The sequence below is a fragment of the Mustela nigripes genome, chromosome 9 (assembly GCF_022355385.1).
Source record: "Mustela nigripes isolate SB6536 chromosome 9, MUSNIG.SB6536, whole genome shotgun sequence".
In the NCBI taxonomy this organism is placed as follows: Eukaryota; Metazoa; Chordata; class Mammalia; order Carnivora; family Mustelidae; genus Mustela; species Mustela nigripes.
In genome coordinates, this window is record NC_081565.1 from 49,835,054 (window position 1) to 49,853,260 (window position 18,207).

The window sequence follows — 18,207 nt, forward strand, 5'->3', positions numbered from 1 at the left end:
TTTTCTTTCAGTTACAATATTCTTTTATTGTACAATTTCTAATAGTTTATTTTCTTTGTTCATCAATATATTACTTCATCTTTGCCTGGTTTCCCCTCTCGTTTACTGTTTATTTTCAGTAGTTTTTTTTCCCCCAATGTGTTTCTTTTAAACACATGCAGTCAATTCTCATTATTCATGGTGGTTATTTTCTATTAAGTCACCATAAACACTGAATTAGAAAATACTATCATTGCTCACAGTCCCAATGAGTCTCTGCTCATACGTCAGCCAACCAACCAATATATAATCTTGTTTTATGTGTGTTTCTGTTTAAAGATACCTTATTTAATATCTATTGATACATTAACATTGAACTCACAGCCAAGAACATTATAATTCATGCCTGAACAAAGCTTATGTAACACACATTTTCTCCATGAGGCACATCCCGCCTTCTTGTGCTTAGAAATACCAGACAGCACTTCAGCACTATGCTTGGGGGGGGGGGGGGGGGCACTTTAAAAATCACCATTAAAAAAACAGAAAAATGTAAAAAATTTACATTACGTAAATTGTGAAAAAGACACTTGTTTATAGTAGAAGAGCTGAAACAAGAAGGCACCACCTCAGCTGGGAATGTGCTGGCTGGACAACTGAAATTTTTTGCCACTCTGCACATGTCTGCAAATGGCCAGGGACAAATGATCACAAAACTTTTAGGGCAGTTGGAGACAAAGAGGAAAAACAGGAGAAGCAAACCCTTTCCATTGAAACTAAGTCTACAAATATTTCAAATTTCCAAAATTTCAAAAAATTTCCAATAAATAGCTATATCAAGAAAACAAACAAAATTAATATTCACCCCAGATAAAATTTGACAAATGAAACAGTTTTATTAAGACTTTAAAGTTGATACAGTCAATCCTTATTATTTGTGGATTCCAATAATCATGAATTCACCATTGTGATCATCTCCATGTGGTTCATACAGCTCCCAGTTCAGAATCAGATTTCCAGGCTGGAATTTTGAGTTTTATTTATTTTACTTTATTTTTTAAAAAGCATTTTTTATTTATTCACTTAAGAGAGAGAGAGAGCACACAGGAAGGGGAGAGGCAGAGGAAGAGGGAGAAGCAGACTCCCCACTGAGTTGGGAGCTCTATGTGGGGCTTGATCCCAGGACCTGGAGATCATGACCTGAGCCCAAGACAGATGTTTAACAATCTGAGCCACTGCAGCACCCCTGAAAGTTGGGGTTTTAATCCATAAAGAGGAAATTGCAAACCCAATCATGAGCCCAAGTGTCCTTTGGTAGTTTCAGTCCATGATGCCTAACAGCCTCTGGAGACCCACTGTTTCAGATAAAGCTCTCACTACAGGCAAAACGTCATCATTTCAAACCAAACCAAACCAAACTTCAGCTACTACTGTCTACACGAAGAGCACATCCAGGCTTCTGACATGAAGTTCTCTACCTGGCTCAGGGGCTCCTTCTCCTGTACAAGTAAATTTAGCCCTGGTTATCCCTTGGAAGGGGCTAATCATTGCTTATTTCTAGTTATGGATCCCAAAAGCCCGTGACCATCAGCACTGCTTGCCATCTTGTTCGTACACTCCATTTTTGTTATATGGACCTTTTACTCTTGCTTTTGAACTTGGCTGTGTCATTGGTTTTATTGTTGACACTACTGCCTGTTTGGAAACAGAGGGAATACCAAATTCATCTGAAATTCTCTTAGTTCTTTCCTTACACTTTTCTTTCACAACTTTTTCTGCATGGAATTGTAAATATGTGTATTTTGGCTTTCTTGTCTTCCCAGCTTCAGTTTCAAAACATTTAAGGTAGACAATCTTTAACAAATCTTTTTGTTGTCATTTGCTCCTAGCATAATGGCATGCACAGAGTCAATAAAGTTGAATGAAAGTCATAGGAAAGTACACATCAGCTTATAAGAAACGCTCTTGCTATTAGCCTTGCACATAAATATATATAAGATGGACACAGTTCTTCCCTAGAAATAATCAGAAACTAGAAGACCTTTTAGGAGGACTATTAAAAAGCAGGGGGTTTCATACTCTTGTTTTGTTGCAGAGATATTTCCACAACCCTCCACTCCCACGCCCCAAAAAATCTTATGTAAGAGCAGAGGCGATTGGAAGGCAGTAGGGGTGATGTTCATAGAAATCTGGCTGCTTAACCTTCACCACCCGGCAAGGAGGTCAAGGTGGCTCCATAGAAAGTTGTCTGAAAATTGTTTTCCAAACTCCAGTTCTAGAAGGATTGAGAGTTTTGTCCAAGTTGCTTTTCAGGATCTATAAGCATTCCAAGTAAAAAATTCCCAGCAGTATTTTGAAGGAGGAAAAAGAAAAATTAAAAAGTTATAAATTCCACTTTGTGAAACGTAGTGATACATCATTTAAAATCTTTTGTTTGTGGAGAGCAGGAGTTTTTGTAAGAATATATTGCTTGGGAGAAGGAGAATGGTACATTATAGGACAAATGAGCTCTGAAGGACATTTGCTGGGCAAAGATTTGAAGGCAAAGTCACCTAAATGATGCTTCACTTTCCCATCCTTCTGTGATGACCATATTTCACTCGGGACTCCAAACAGAATTTGAAGCCTAAGTTAAACGCACCCTAAGAGCCATGTGTAGCTTTGCTCATCATGAGGTTATAATGAAAAAAATACCTCCAAGATAGCCTTTGTAAGTTCCACAGTTTCCTCTAAAAAGCAGAAGGATGCTTAAAATGCAGAGAAAAGCATAGGAAGAAAAGATTCGTAGAAGCACAATACAGTAGGAAAGTGGGCTAATTGAATAACGGTCTTCACTCAGAAGCTCAGCACAAAGGTCTGGGAGTGATCTCTCAGAGGAAAAAGTGTAGGAATTGATGGTGCCTGAATTTCAACACATCTTGGTGTTAATTGGAAGAGTTGGTGTTGCTTATCATTTCGAGTCTCATGGAAAGCAGGCTGAGCACAGACAAGTATTTGCACGTTAGCAACCTATGCATCACAGCTTGTTTCGTTTCATTCCACAAGGCACTCTGCCAAGGGAAGAACTGCAGTAGTAATTTCTTTCAAAGTCACTGTCAAATCCCCGCTTTGAGCTTCTCTCTGGGTCACCAGAGGCCAGCATGCATTTTGTGTAATTCAGAAACTGGGACTTGAGAGAGTAGGTTTTGAGAAGTATTGACTCCGTAAATTTATAGCCTCTTGACAGGAGAAGCTCAAAGGAGAGGGAATTGGGGATGTTTTCAGCAAGATACCTAAATTTGCCTCTTCAATTGCATTTGAGCTGCACATTTAAAATTCTCAGCAGTTCCTATACTTCGACTTCAAGAATTGTAATTGCTACAGTAAACTTAATTGAATATCTCTTCTTCTAAAAAAAAAAAAAAACATATGTTGTAAAGATGCTTGAGTCTTAACCCTTTGGTGTGGTAGTTTTGTTATTTGCTAAATGAGTCAGTCTATATCCTTAATATACCCTTTTTCATTGTGCTGAGAAGAACATGGATTTTGGCCTTATAGAAACCTAGCAGCACCAGTGGAACCACTAGATAAAGTATTTTATCTCTTTAAAGGTCCAGATACGTTAATCTGTAAAATCAAAGTAATAACTCTCAAGGTGATATGAGAATTAAATGAATTAGTCACTAGCACTCGGCCTGGCCCTGAGCAGATAACCAAAACAATGGAGTTCCTTTCCAATCCTTCTCTTCTATAGATCTAGGACTTTGCCAGGATCCCTGTGAGGTATATGATCAGAGTTCTATTCATTTTCAACAGAGATTCCTGCACAGAGAGGAGAAAAATGCTTGCCTGTGGTCCTGGAGCTAGCTGGGAGAGGCACTCACACCGGCTTTTCTAGTCTGATAAATCCCAACACTCTAGGAAATGGTAGACAATCCTTCAAACCCCTGCATCAGGTGAATCGATGAAAGGGTTTTTCTTCCCTTCAAAAATCAATCAAGCCAGTACTGGACCATTAACAACAAGACACACACTTGCAAAAGGTCTAGCTGACTTTTTTCCTCAGAGTTTCAATATAGCAACTGATCATGACTATTGAAGAAAACAAATTCTGGGTTGGTGGACCAAGTAGGAATTCCTGTCCATCCTAACGGCCTTAAGAAAGTGGTTGCTTGACCGTTAGCTATCTAGTCACAGGAAAAGAGCGTGGCTGTTACGTGAGGCACTCTGAGTTCTTATCATTTAGCAGAACATGTGTGAACTAGAACATGTGACTTCAGGGAGGCCAGCTCGTGTCACTCAAAGGCTATTTACAAGTGTTGTCAATGTTCCCTCTGACAGTCTCTGTGGGATGTTGCTGGCTTAGAATGAACTAACTGTGACCAGCTGAGGGGGTTAACTCCCCTACAGCCTTTAAATACACCAGAAGGATGTCAACAGCAGAAATTAGTCATAACAATATATTTCCTTTTGTATTTTCCCCAACGATTTGGAAATCTTCATGTTATCTTGAGTTAGGGATGAGGGCAAGATCATCCCCAGCTGAGGAACTGAGCTCTTTGGGAAGACCATTCCTTACCTGTCTTCGCCAACAGAAGGTGGTAGAAGAATCAAGAATTCATTGTTTGTGTCCCATGCGGTTACACCACTGCACGGATTTTTGTACAGGAGTAGTGGGAAGTGAACACGCCTCTTGTTGCCACTTCATGACTGAGAAAACTGGGGCTGTGAGTCAAAGTCCAAAGAACTTGCCCAACCACAGAGTGAGCAATGATGAGCTGCCCAGCCCGTGTTCTCCCCATGGAGTCATGTTCATGTCACCCCCCGCCCCTTCCAGAGAGTAAAAAGTTGAGGCAGAGGCTAAGAAACACATTAAGAGAACACATTAAGGAGAAAGGAAAAGTAGAGAGAGACTTCGGAGGGGTCCGATAAAGACATGTCAGGAAAAGCATTAAAAAAAAAAGAAATGTGTGCAGCAGTCAAAAGAAGGCCTAGGGGAGAAGAAAAGCAGAAGGGCCCAACCCGCTGGGGAGGGAAAAATCCCCCCAAAACTTGGCTGGTTGCCTGGCAGCAAGCACTGTAGAGAGATCTATATCCACCAGATCCACCAAATGAAGGAATCTGTGAATCATTAAAAAAATGTTTATTTCTTTATTGCACAAATGATAAAACAGTTCGTCATAAAGTATGAGGGCTTTTTATTTTTTTTCTTGGAGTAATTGCTGCAGATATCTTCAACCATTTAATTCTAAAGGCTCAGCATTGAACTACTGAAAGAGAAATGATGTGTTCTGAACCCAAATCAACCTCTAGTTATCCACATGGCATGCTGTATCCTTGTGCTTTAGAGATGAATTCATTAGCCGGCTGCTCAAACTTGCTTAGTGCTCATGCTGACAGAGGTTGGACAGGAACTCTGTCCGCAGGGAAACAATACAAGTCCCTTATCACTACTTACCTCCTTTTTATATTATCATTTTTAAAATTTAATATTAATATTTTATTAATATTATTAATATTACATTTTATTATTTTTATTATTTTCCTTTGTTACTAATTTCAGCACAAATAGAAAGAATTATGATCCATGTCGGGAAAGTCAAGATGTCCCTGAAAATGTGTTCCCTAAAGAACATCCTTTTGTCTCAGCAATAGTGATTCCCAATGTTGAAAGGAAAAAAACACACACACACAAACCATAAAGCCCTACAAGTAGTTAAGTCACCATTCTACATTCATTCTAGCTTTGTGGGAAGTTAGACTCTTCAATATCTTTGGGGGGTGGATATTGATTGGTCTGCTGGGATATGTTTCTGAGAATATATAGCAATTCCAACCAAGCATTTGTCCGGCCAAAGACCAGCCAAGTGATAAAGCTGCCAGAGACATAATTGTTCAGCCTATGGAGTGGGCACTGTGTAGATAGTCTTGTTTTCTAGGGCGCCTGCGTGGCTCAGTCAATTAAGCGTCAGACTCTCGATTTCAGCTCAGGTTGAGATCTCAGGGTCCTGAGATCGAGCCCTGGGTGGGGCTCCCTGTTCAGCAGAGAGTTTCTCTCACCTTCTGCTCCTCCCCCTACACATGCATCTGTGCTCTCCTTCTCTCTCTCTCTCAAATAAATAAATCTTTTTAAAAGTCTGTTTTCCTATACTTCATCCACAGGAAGGGGCATTATAAGCCTGCACTTCTTCTTCTTTTTTTTTTTTTGTAATTTTTTATTTTTATAAACATATATTTTTATCCCCAGGGGTACAGGTCTGTGAATCACCAGGTTTACACACTTCACAGCACTCACCAAAGCACATACCCTCCCCAATGTCCATAATCCCACCCCCTCTGCTGGAGATGAGGACTAATATTCTTGTTCCAGGATATGTGGAGCCTGTTTATGTGGTAAAATGATCAAGAAAAGTTCTCCATGATATTACACAGTGAAGCTGACCTTCAGGAATTTAGAGTGACCTAATTTTCACTTTTATAAATAGGGTATTCTCCTGGAAAGAGTACTTTGCTGCAGAAAGGGGGAATTGAACAAAGAGACTGAGGGAGGGCAGAGTCAACATAACTGAGCATGCTCACTGCGTTTTAGAGGTTTCCACATGTAACCCTCAGAAAAACTGTGAATTTTTCCCCCAAAGTTTAAAAACTAAATTTATATATTCCATGACTTTCAGACTACTTTGCCCTGACCTCATTTTCTTTTCTATATTTTTAAACTTATACCTGTAAGAGAAGAATACATGCGTTCATTGTAAAAGACCTAAAGTACTACAAAGGTATACATATTAAAAAAAGGAAAGTCCTTCTTAAGTTACTCAAAACCTCTCTCTGCATAATGTCATCACTGTGATCAGTTTGATACGGTCCTTCAAGACCTTACGGTATGCCACATAACAGACAAACCTCAGCTGGAGACTTTTAAAAACTGACTGAGATCATATTAAAGATACTACTCCACAACCTGCTTCCTTCACACTTACTATGTCTTGGAAAAACGTTACAGGCTTGTACAGACAGACCCAACTTAATGCTTTTTAGTGACTGTAGAGTTTCCATGATATGGACGTACCACAGTTTATTTAACCAGCCCCTTTCTATTTGTTTCCAGTTTTTCAATTACCACAGACACTGTATTAACAAGCATTCTTTGCATATATGTAAGAAGGGGATTTTTACAGGTAAGAAAACAGAGATGAACGAATTGTTTCAAAAGCATGTAACTACTAAGTGGCAGCCCACTGAGAGATTAATATTTTTGTAGTCCTTCATGTCCATGGGTTAAAAAATGAAGTGTGTCCTTTAAGTCGCTCTCAGTTCCTAGCCACACATCTCGATGGCCTCTCAGAGATGGCCATTATAAGGCTAAATGCACATGTGTAAGGATAGTGGAGGCTAGCTGCTATTTTGTCATATTAACTTACAACTGAAGTCCTAAAAAAGTTACGTGGAAGAGACATGTGCTGTCAGAGTTTAAATTGAGAGTGCTTCCTGTCTCAGGGAAGATTACTGTAGAAGGAAAATTCCTGCTCTTTAGCTAGGAGAATCATTAAGGAGGGAATCATGAGTAGATCCTACAGGAAGCAGGATTCTTAGGTCGAGTGCTCCCTAGTCTAGTCAGCCTTGTGGAGGACCACTCTGGATGCCCAGGGCTCTCTCTCTGGAAGTCCACTGGAGTAGGGGGAGGGTTTTGAACATTTATTAGGAAGAAACCAACATTCTTTCCCTCAGAATTTCTTTCTCAGGTAAGAAATGTGTTACTTGAGGTTAAGAGAACCTTCCATTGCCCTTCATGTATTTCAGTCTGAGACTGACTGGCTCTGGGGACTAGGAGAAAAGAGAAGAGAAATACACAGGCAGGGGTGATTAGAGCAATCCCCTTCCTGTCAGCCTCCTGGTCCTCTTGCAAACAATGCCCCTTAAAGATGACACTTGGGGGTACGTTCAGGCTCCTCAGCACAGATAAGCACCTCTTTCCCTGCACCATACCTGGTACCATTCCTCATAAACTGACCTACCAGAGCCTCAAGAAAGTGGGTTAGTTCATGCCTCCCCCTTCACATGTACTAACGGGGCCACAAGGTCAGGTCAGAGAGAATTTTCTGACTACCCCCCACCCCCCAACAGCAGTTCCCCCCATGTCAGTCTTTATGCCATCCCTGCTTGATTTCCTTCAGAATTGTTCACTCTGAAATTGTCACACTTCTCTTTGTTTATAACCTGCTTTCTCTCACTAGAGAGTAATCATGAGAGCAGGGGCTTACCTTTCTCTGTAGCTAAGATGCCCCAGTGCCTAGAAAAAGTGCGTGGGACACAGTAGGTCACAGCAGAAATTGTTCAACAAACTGCATTTCCATTTTTTATAACACTCTTTCCCATTGTAGCCTGGAAACACTCCTATCATTTTGGAAATGCTCCACTCAAATGTTTTATTATTTAGGATTTCATCATTCATTCACCAGATGTGTTGAATGCCCACCATGTGATAGAGGTTGCTAAGCTTCATCTGTTCATAGACCCTGTCATATCTCAGCAATTCCATCGATTAAGTCATTAGGTCCAAACAACTCAATAGGTATTTGCATCTTAGTGACGGGGGTGGGGGGGGGAATATATATATATATATTTTTTTTTTTGTTATTTTTAAGAAAAATTAGCTTTTATTTCATTCATAAATAACCAGGTTTACTTAGTCTTGGTTAAGTTTGCACTTGTTGAGTACTGCAAAACTTCTCAATGTATGAAATTGGATTGGACAATGACACCCTCATCTCCAGTCCCATGTTGATTTTCTCACGGTACTTGCCTTTTTTTTTTAAGATTGTATTTATTTATTTATTTATTTTGACAGCGAGAGAGATGGGGAGAGAGCGCACAGACAGGGGGAGCAGCAGGCAGAAAGAGAGGGAGAAACAGACTCCCCATGGAGCAGGGAGCACAATGTGGGGCTCAATCCCAGAACCCTGGATTCATGACTTGAGCTGAAGGCAGGGACTTAATGGACTGAGCCACCCAGGCATCCCTCTCAGTCCTTGTTTTTAATCAAAGCTTCAGGAGAACTGGGTGTGGGGCAAAGATGTTACAGAAAGGAATATAGCACGATCTAGTAGTTTGCAGAGTGCCCAACACATATCAAGAATTGCTGTGGTGGGGTACCTGGGTGGCTCAGTGGGTTAAAGCCTCTGCCTTCAGCTCAGGTCAGGATCCCAGGGTGCTGGGATCAAGCCCCACGTCGGGCTCTCTGCTCAGCAGGGAGCCTGCTTCCCATCCTCTTTCTCTGCCTGCCTCTCTGCCTACTTGTGACCTCTATCAAATAAATTAAAAAAAAAAAAAAAAGAGTTGCTGTGGTTCCTTTGAAATATTTAAAATATCCCAGGGCAGCCCTGTCAGGTGGCTGTGTCCCCTGATACACTGTTTCAGAAGCCGTTGTTAGCTACTTCATGCTAGACACTGAGTATACACTAGTGAGAAACCAGACATGGATCTTTCCTGACCTCTTAGCCCAGAAATCCCTGCCTACTCACCTCTAGAAGAGTTCTGAAAGAGATACAGAAATGTGGTTTTCCAACTTTAGTCTTAGAGATTTTTCTTTTTTTAAGAATAGTAAAATGTGGTAGTGGAGCAATAAGACCGTGATAAAGAACTTGAGTCCCATCAGCAACGTTGCTCATTGTGGTCACTGTTTCCTAAATGTCAACTCTTGTGAAGATTAAGGAGGTGATAAATAAACAGTTCATAAGTAACAATCTAAACACTTTGAAAGTCAATTTAATATGCCTACTTAAGATTAAGGGGCCCAGATTTGAGGTTTAATTTGAATAAGCATGAAGATGTGAAGGGTGCCAGGGAAGATCTGATACCTAAATGACCCACTTGAGTGGTTTGCTAGGTGACACCTATTGTTTTTCCCAATAGTAACCTTAGTCTTTCCTTCTAGGGAGAGATGGCCCTGCCATTTTCCTACAAGGGAACAGGGACTGTGAAATGGGAAAGGTTGGATGCTCTATGTCCTTAGAAATTAAAATAGTCTACTTGGAACAGCTAGAAACAGTAGAAGGTAGCATGGGGGTGCCCGGGTGGCTCAGTCGGTTAAGCATCTTCCTTCAGTTCAGGTAATGATTTTAAGATCCCAGGACAGAGTCCCACATAGAACTACCTGCTCAGCAGGGAGCTTGTTTCTCCCTCTCTCTGCTCCTCCTCCTTCTTATGCTGTCTCTCTCTCAAATAAATAAATAAAATCTTTAAAAAAAAAAAAAAAAGAAGAAGGTAGCATGACTACGAGGACTAGGCAAACATCATGGGAACTTTCTTTATTGACACTGTCTGTGTCAATAAAGAGTAATTAACAAGGAAACCATCAAAGGACGTGAACTGATTTTTCAGGCAACACAGAAAAATTAGAAAAGCAAGGAGATACTTTAGCCTCTTCAGCCTCGGAGAATAAGGACCTAAAGAACTGTCCTATGTGGCACCTACAAAGAATAGGAAAAGAGGGTGAATCTGTGGAGAAGAGGGTGAAAAGAGCCTCAGGAAGCTGTCAGGAATTAAGGACTGACCCTGGAGGCTTAGCTAACAAGAGACCCTTGAGTTTTTCCAAAACAAGTATTTATTTTTAAAAGCGGAATATTTAACTGAATTGCCCTGAACTTCTTAGTTTGAGAAACTGGAATGTGATTATGAAAAGATTCTTTCTTAAGGGATTTTTCGTTTGCTTTTTGGCAATGCTGCTTCTGTTGTGGCCAAAAGCCAGAAAAAAAAAATAATAAGCTTTAAATGATTTGAAAACTTCAGATTCTCGTAATAAGACTCAGGGTCAGTTTGATTCTACAAGTTATAAAGAGTTGGCGCAGGTAACGCAATGGGTTTTAAATAAAATTAGGTCAGAGTCTCAGCCTCCATCTATCCAAGAGAATGCTCATAATGATAGGAAGGAAATTGTAGGCTGCTTCTGAAGAGCTTTAAGAAAAGGGTAGGCAGACATCTGCTCATGATGCTTTAGGCATTCATCTGCATAGGAGAGTTTGGACCCTTTCCATTATTTTAAAAGCTCTAAAGAACCCGAATGGACATTATGGAGATTCTTAAATAATATCAAGGGAGTTAAAAAAAAAATAACATCATGGTAGTGATATACAAGCTATCACTACATTAAAAAGGATAATAAAGAAAACCAATGAGCTAAAGTATATTTCTATTAATCATTCTTTTATACCATTTCTAAAATAAAACTCTGTCAATGCCATTTTTTTTGAAATTCAAGAACTACAGATTTAATTTTTTTAACCTACTGGCAGTTGATCCTATGCAGTTCCTAGTATCCTCAGTGGAAATAAAGAAATGAACTAGGCAAAATTTTCCACTGAAAAATAACTCTGACTCCCAATGATCATGCCTTCTAATTGCATGCACTCTCTCCCTGGTTGGGGGTTAAAAATATATATATACTTTCATTCATCTTGGTCTCTCTCTCAGCCTGTCTCATCTGTACTCTGGCTGCAGGTCACCTCTAAGGCCAGTTTTTCCTCTATTCCTGCCCCAGTGCCTTGCTGTACCACTGGACTAAGTCCTAACGCCCTTCTCCCCTTGTTCTCCGCCAGATCAAGTTTTTTGGCTTCAGCTGAACCCCTCTTTGACACCCAACCATTCCCTGTTTGCTTTGATGGTTTCCACTTGATTCCCCCAGGGGCTGTTGTGGGCCTTCCTGCTTACGTCTTCAAGTTCAACTCACCTCCTCCACTTTCAGCAGGTGACTGAGAAAACTCTATAGAGAAGCTTGAGACTGTGTATCCCGAGTAGCCTCAACATTTCTTCAAAGTCTTTCTAGTTCCTCATGCTTCCTCTCTCAGTTTGCTTCTATTTTCTCAGAGTGAAGCCTATGGTCTTTTCCCTTACCAAGATTCCTCTTCTTATTACCTACTATTTCCTTTGGGAAGGAACTATTCCTTCACCTCCTCAGATGATCAATCTCTCCTTTAGGTCAACTTCTCTCTCAAGGTTTACTCATTGCAAACAGACTAATTACCCACCTACCTTTATGGGACTCCACAGATGATGAGATACCTCTGTGAATACTAAGAATAGCTTATACCCATCGACTCCTTTTTCCCATTGATATTCTTTTTTAGCCGCTGTGATCTCGATTTTTGTTCCTAGTACATCATAGAAATCATTGCCCCAGCAGGCTTTTTTTCAGTGTTCAACCTATCGGCAATATTGATCCTACTGAACACCTTCAGGAATTCTTATGTCTTCTGCTACTTCTCTCATGGTTCTCTTTGCGGATTACCTGGCAGTCTTTTTCTTTCTATCTCAATACAGAACTTCTCTCCTCTTATGATTTTACATGCTCTACCTAAGGAATTGCTTCCCAATCTTCAAATGTTATACATCTTATTTGTGTTTCTATGGCTTGTGCCTTGATCCCTTTCCCAAGATCAAATCCCCATCGCACAGCTGACTATAACACCTACAAGTCCAGCCTGCATGTCACACTCCATGGGGTCCTTAAACCAAACTTGTCATTTCCCTCTCCCAAACCTCCTCCCAATGTTCATAGTTTTGGTCATGATATCCACCATTCTTTCAGAAGCCTGACTATTCATTTAAATTCAGCAAATTTCTACCATATGCTTAATATGTGTGAGTCAACAGTTCCAGGCATGGGGGGATAAAGGGGACAAGGCAATACATGAGGCTCCTATCCTCATAGAGTTTGCATTCTAAAGTAGGAAAACAGAAAACAGACAAGTAATCAAAGAATATAAATTTTGGTAAAGACTAGTGCTACGAAGAAAGCCAAAGTGCTGCAAAGGAAGCCAGGTTGCTGTGAGACACGGGTTTGGGCAGTGGGACAAGCAATCAGATGAGGGGACCAAGGAAACCTCTCTGAGGAGGTGACATTTGAGATGACTGGAATAAGGAAAAGGCCAATCATGTAGATAGTGAGGAAAGAGCTACTCTAACAGACATGGGCCAATGCAAGAATTCAAAATTTGTACACACCCCTCTGTTTCCTTTATTCTCACCTCAACTCCTCTTTCTAATTTAAATTGCTTGTTAGGTCTTGGAAAGTGGCCTTGATTTTTATCTCTTTCATCTATTTCCTTCTGGTTTAAGACCTGATTGCATCCGGCTCCCCATCATTTCCTGTTCCAGAACATCCCTCCTATCATTACAGAATTAATCTTCTCGAAGTGAAAGAAACTACAATACCGTCCTTTTGCTCTAAAGCCTCTAGTGATCCCCCATCATTCACTGAACTAATATAAGCCTGGAAGAGTAGCATTCAAATCCATTCAAGGTGTAACCTCAAAATATATTTTTCCATTATTTTCTTCCATACTGCTAGGCACAATCCCATCCAAATTTGTGTGCAGAACACACCTTCAACATTTTGTGTCCCCTTTACTTGGACCGACTGTCACCCCCTCACACTCACTGTGGATCTGTCACAGCCCTCCTGGTCCTCTAAGCCCCATCTAAAACCTTTTTTCCTTGAAGACACTTTAGATGTCTCTCCATTTTTAACCCACAAAGAATTTTATCCCTTTCTTAGAGCATTTGTCATACTTTGTGCTAGAATGTGGTTAAGTGCACATCTATCTTCTCTCTCTGCATCTCTTACTTTATCACAGATGTTTCCAGACAGTGACCACATGTTATTTTCCCTTGTACTAGTATAGTGCCTCACACAGAGTTGGCATGGAACAGTATTTGTTGAATGGATAAATGAACTTGTCAAATCTGAGTTTGATCAACTAATACTTATTTCACAAGACCCCAGTAGTTTCCTTTTTATCATTCCTCTTATTGGTTCTCAAGACACTTAGATGTGAAAAGTCCGAAAGCAGAGAAGAAGTACAGAATACAGTCCCTATTTTGAAATGGTCTAGTTAGTTTCAGTTGAAAGTTTGTATTGAGGAACATTAAAGATACCTATTTTTTTTCAGGTTGCATTATCACTATAGGGTGAGAAAAATAACTTACAGAAACACTAACTAATTTCTTGTTCAGGCTACATGAAACTGCTTAACGTTATTTAGTTCTTAAAAAAATATAATATCTGTAGTTTAAAAAAAGTTTGCTTTTCAAGTATTTTGTTTGCATTTACTGAATTTTAAAATAGATTTTATTCTAAAGCTTTAAAAAAAATACATTATCACAGTCACAGAAGCTCAATACTTACCACATTACTGCATGTTCTGTATCGGATATTTCTTCCCTCACAGCTCCTGGAGGACAAAAAGAAAAAACAGATTCATTATTACCTGTGAAAGGCTCAAAATTGAATCTATTTGCTTATAAAAACAAGTTTCAGGGCACCGGGGTGGCTCAATTGTTTAGCGTCTGCCTTTGGTTCAGGTCATGATCCCAGGGTCCTGGAATTGAGTCCCACATCGGGCTTCCTGCTCAGCGAGAAGCCTGCTTCTCCCTCTCCCATTCCCCCTGCTTGTGTTCCCTCTCTCACTGTGTCTCTCTGTCAAATAAATGAATAAAAAATCTTAAAAAAAAAGAGAATAAAAATAAAAACAAGTTTCTCTTAATACAAGTAAGAGTCTTTTCTTCTGAGTAACAATGTTCTTAAGAAAGTTCCTATCAAATATTAAATAGCAGATCTCAAGAAGTTGTGTGTGGAAATGGATTTCTCCATGAGGGCGGAAACTAAGCATTCATTTTGCTTCCAGAAATTTTCAGAATAAATACTTACAGTTAGTGCTTATTTAACCAAATAAATATTAATGCAAGGTTTACTGAAAATGAATCCTGCCTTCCTAATTATTGCTGGCATAAGACTGAAGAAGATGTTTCACTGAACAAATGTATGTCTGGAATATGGTAAGAATGGGACTTGATAAACATGTCTTAAAATTACACATGTAAGGACATGAAATCTCATAGTTCTTAAAGAATTATTTTTACTTCTAAAATACACAGTCATTGTAGAGGTTTTGGGAAAGAAAGTTTACAAAAACAGAATCTCCCAGAACTGCTTCATCTAAGGATAATCCCTATTATTTTGATTTTATTGATTTCTTCTCAGTGCAGAGGAAATCACATCACCTATGCCATTTTGTAGTTTGGTTTTTCCACTTAAAAATTTTTGGAAGCATTTTCCCACACTGTTAAATAACTTTAAAGACACAACTTTGAGAGCTACATAATATTCCGTTAAATGAGATAACATAATTTGTGTAAGCATTCTTCCATGACTTGTCATTTAAGTAATTTCCAATCAGCGGTTTGATAAATGATAGTGTGATAAACTATGTCCATGTGTATGTTTTATCTAAGTTTCTGACTATGGCTGGTAGGATAGATAAATTTCTAGGGGGGAAATACTGAAATAAAGGGAATGAGCTTTTATAAGGCTTTTGATAAATATTGCCAAATTGCATTCCGTAAAAGTTGTATCATTCCGCACTCCCATCATCATTACATGGGAGGTTCATTTTACTCAATTTCTATGAACCAAACCAATTTTTAATTAAATATTCAAAGGTGACACTTAAAAAACAAGGATAGCAGTACTCTGCTCTTTGTAAAATAAATCATACTTTTTTACAAAACAAGTAAAAATATGTTATAAAATGCTGAGAGAATGATTATACTAATAACCGATAGTTATGAAATCCCAAGTATATTTCTAAGGTTGTTGTATGTATTAATTTATTTAATCCTTTCAAAAACCCTGGGAAATAGGGCATTATTATTATACCTATTTTACAGATGAGAAAACTGAAGCTTAGGAACGTTAAGTAACTTGCCCAAATCTCACAAGTATTAAGTTGTAGAGCTGAGATTTGAAGGTAGGCCATCCAGCTTCAGAGCTTACACTCATAATCAAAAGGATTGACCACTACCTAATTTACTTGTTTATCCAGCAAACGTCCACTGAGCTACTATGTGCTGGGCAATGCATTTACTTCTCAGAATACAAAGAAGAATGAATATGATTTTGTCCTTGGCCTTAAGAAAACCACTCATGTCATTATAATTCAGTGTAGGAAAAGCTAAATAGTATGTATTAGGTCTTGGGGATGTTATCAAAAATAGAATAGCATCTGAAAATACAATTACACAAAGGCTATCTTCAAGAAATAGAAAGGTCCCAGGCCTAAGGACCTGACTGTGACCAGTCTGAGGTTATTAACATGCATTAACAATAGAATGTGGGAAAGGCAAGGAAGGGCTGGCCAGGCATTACAATCATAGAAAAGAAGAGAATGACAGAGATATATGGTTGTCAGTGCCCCCCCCCCAACAATGCCCCAGGCGAAAGGTCAATGAACATCATGTCCTCTAGGTCCCATTGGCAAGGCTGTCGCTATCATGATATAGACACCTCATGCTAATTTTGGTGATGCCAAAGAATGCTCTGTTCATCCCAGGAACACCCTCATTATGATGCCATGTTGACCAAACATCTTGCCAAGAATGATCTGGTTTCTCAGGACTGCTGAGAGGCAGACTGTGCTTGTCATGCTGATGGGGGTATTTTGGTTCATGTAGTAGTCCTATTTTTCATTGTAAGTTACTAAATACACTAGCATTCTAGTTTGAAACATTAATCTCATGGACCAAGTCATTGTGAGCCCACCTCCAAGAAAAGGATCTGTTCTTGGTATGATTGCTGAAATATACCTGATTTCTGAGTCTAAAAAGATGATAACTAGGCTCCAGTCGATAGTAAATTTGCAAGGTGATGAATTCTACAACCCAGAGGCCTCAGGTAGCATGCCATTTAGACACTGGTCTTAGCTGAATGTGGTAAGTTTTTCAGTTTTGCAATTCTCAGTACATAAGTGACATGGTGTAACAGTTCAGAGCACCCACTTTGAAACCAGAATCCTCTTTCTGGAATCTTGACCTCTTCTGCAGTTTCAATATCCCAGTTCTATCATCTGTAAAATGGGATAATATATCTTATCTCCTGAGATTATCATGAAGATTAACTGAGTTAGTATCTGTGAAGCACTTCCTATGGTACCTAGCACACAGTAAGAATTACATAGACATTTGATCAATTAATGGCATAATAGCTTTAAAAATATAATAAATATGGAAAGAAGGTTAATAATATGTAGAGAAGAAACCACAGGCAAAGGCATAGACATATAAAAAGGTCTGGCTTGGTTTTCCTAGAGTTGGGGGTTTATATGGGGAACTGCAGATGAGAGAAAAACCTTCTAATTTTGAACTTGGCAACAAAGGGGAACCACTAAATGTTTTAAAACCGAGGAGACACAATGACTTCTTGCTTTTAAAAAAGTGAACTCTGGTGTTAATCATTAAGACCTTAAGACTCTATGCTTTTCACCTAATTTTATTTTCTTTTCCTAGCCTTATCCCCCAAAAGGAATAATGAAAAAATTTTTAAATTAGGAATTTGAAGATGTAGGTCATAGACTTTGCTCTTCTCCTTGTATAAGCCTGTTGTCCTCTCAAGGTCTTACCCCTCTCATAGGTCTAATATATGTTGGGATGGTGAGGCACCAAGTTGTGATCACAAGCTGAGATAATTTATAAAAGCTCTGTTCAAATGCCAAGGAGATAATATCAAGATATCATTTACTGAATATCAAACCAAAACAAGCAGAAAAATACCCACTTCATTAACCTCAACGAGCCTTTTCCAATATATTTGCAACCACGAACACACGTTTTTAAAAGCATCCTTGAAAAATAGGAGATGGGGCACCTAGGTGGCTCAGTTGTTAAGTGTCTTACTTTGGCTCAGGTCATGATCCCAGTGTCCTGGGATCGAGTCCTGCATTGAGCCCCGTATTGGGAAGAGCGGGAAGCCTGCTTCTCCCTCTACCACTCCCACTGCTTGTGTTCCCTCACTTGCTCTCTTCTCTCCATCAAATAAATAAATAAAATCTTTAAAGTAAAAAACAAAAATAGGAAATGAAGGCACATAATATAAAAGACTGATTAAAATCCTTCTTATTTCACAAAAGCAAAAGCAAACATAAAACAAGGAGAAATACTTGCTGCAATTTTCAAAGAACGTCTAATAATTGTCTAACACCTCATATTGATTTACAAATATTTTTTCCCCTGACTTAAGCCTCGCCTTTACTATAGAGTATTACTTTATTTATTTCACTTAACTGACTGAAATATGATTTAAAGTGGTAATGCTGGATTTTGGAAAGGTCCTCATTACTGAAAGACATTATGAAATTGTGGGTAACAATAGTAATTCTAGCCTGCATGATATATTGAGTGCCTTCTGTAGGTATCCGAACC

General features: G+C 39.2%; 1 protein-coding gene across 1 annotated transcript in view; it reads right to left on the reverse strand.

Annotated features, from left to right (window-relative positions):
* Positions 1-18,207, reverse strand: part of ADAMTSL1 (ADAMTS like 1) — a 381,590-nt gene that overhangs the window by 312,238 nt on the left and 51,145 nt on the right. Inside the window, exon 3 of the mRNA XM_059411591.1 lies at positions 14,141-14,186. Within this exon, the coding sequence (XP_059267574.1) occupies positions 14,141-14,186 (46 nt within the window). The remainder of the gene's footprint in view (positions 1-14,140; positions 14,187-18,207) is intronic.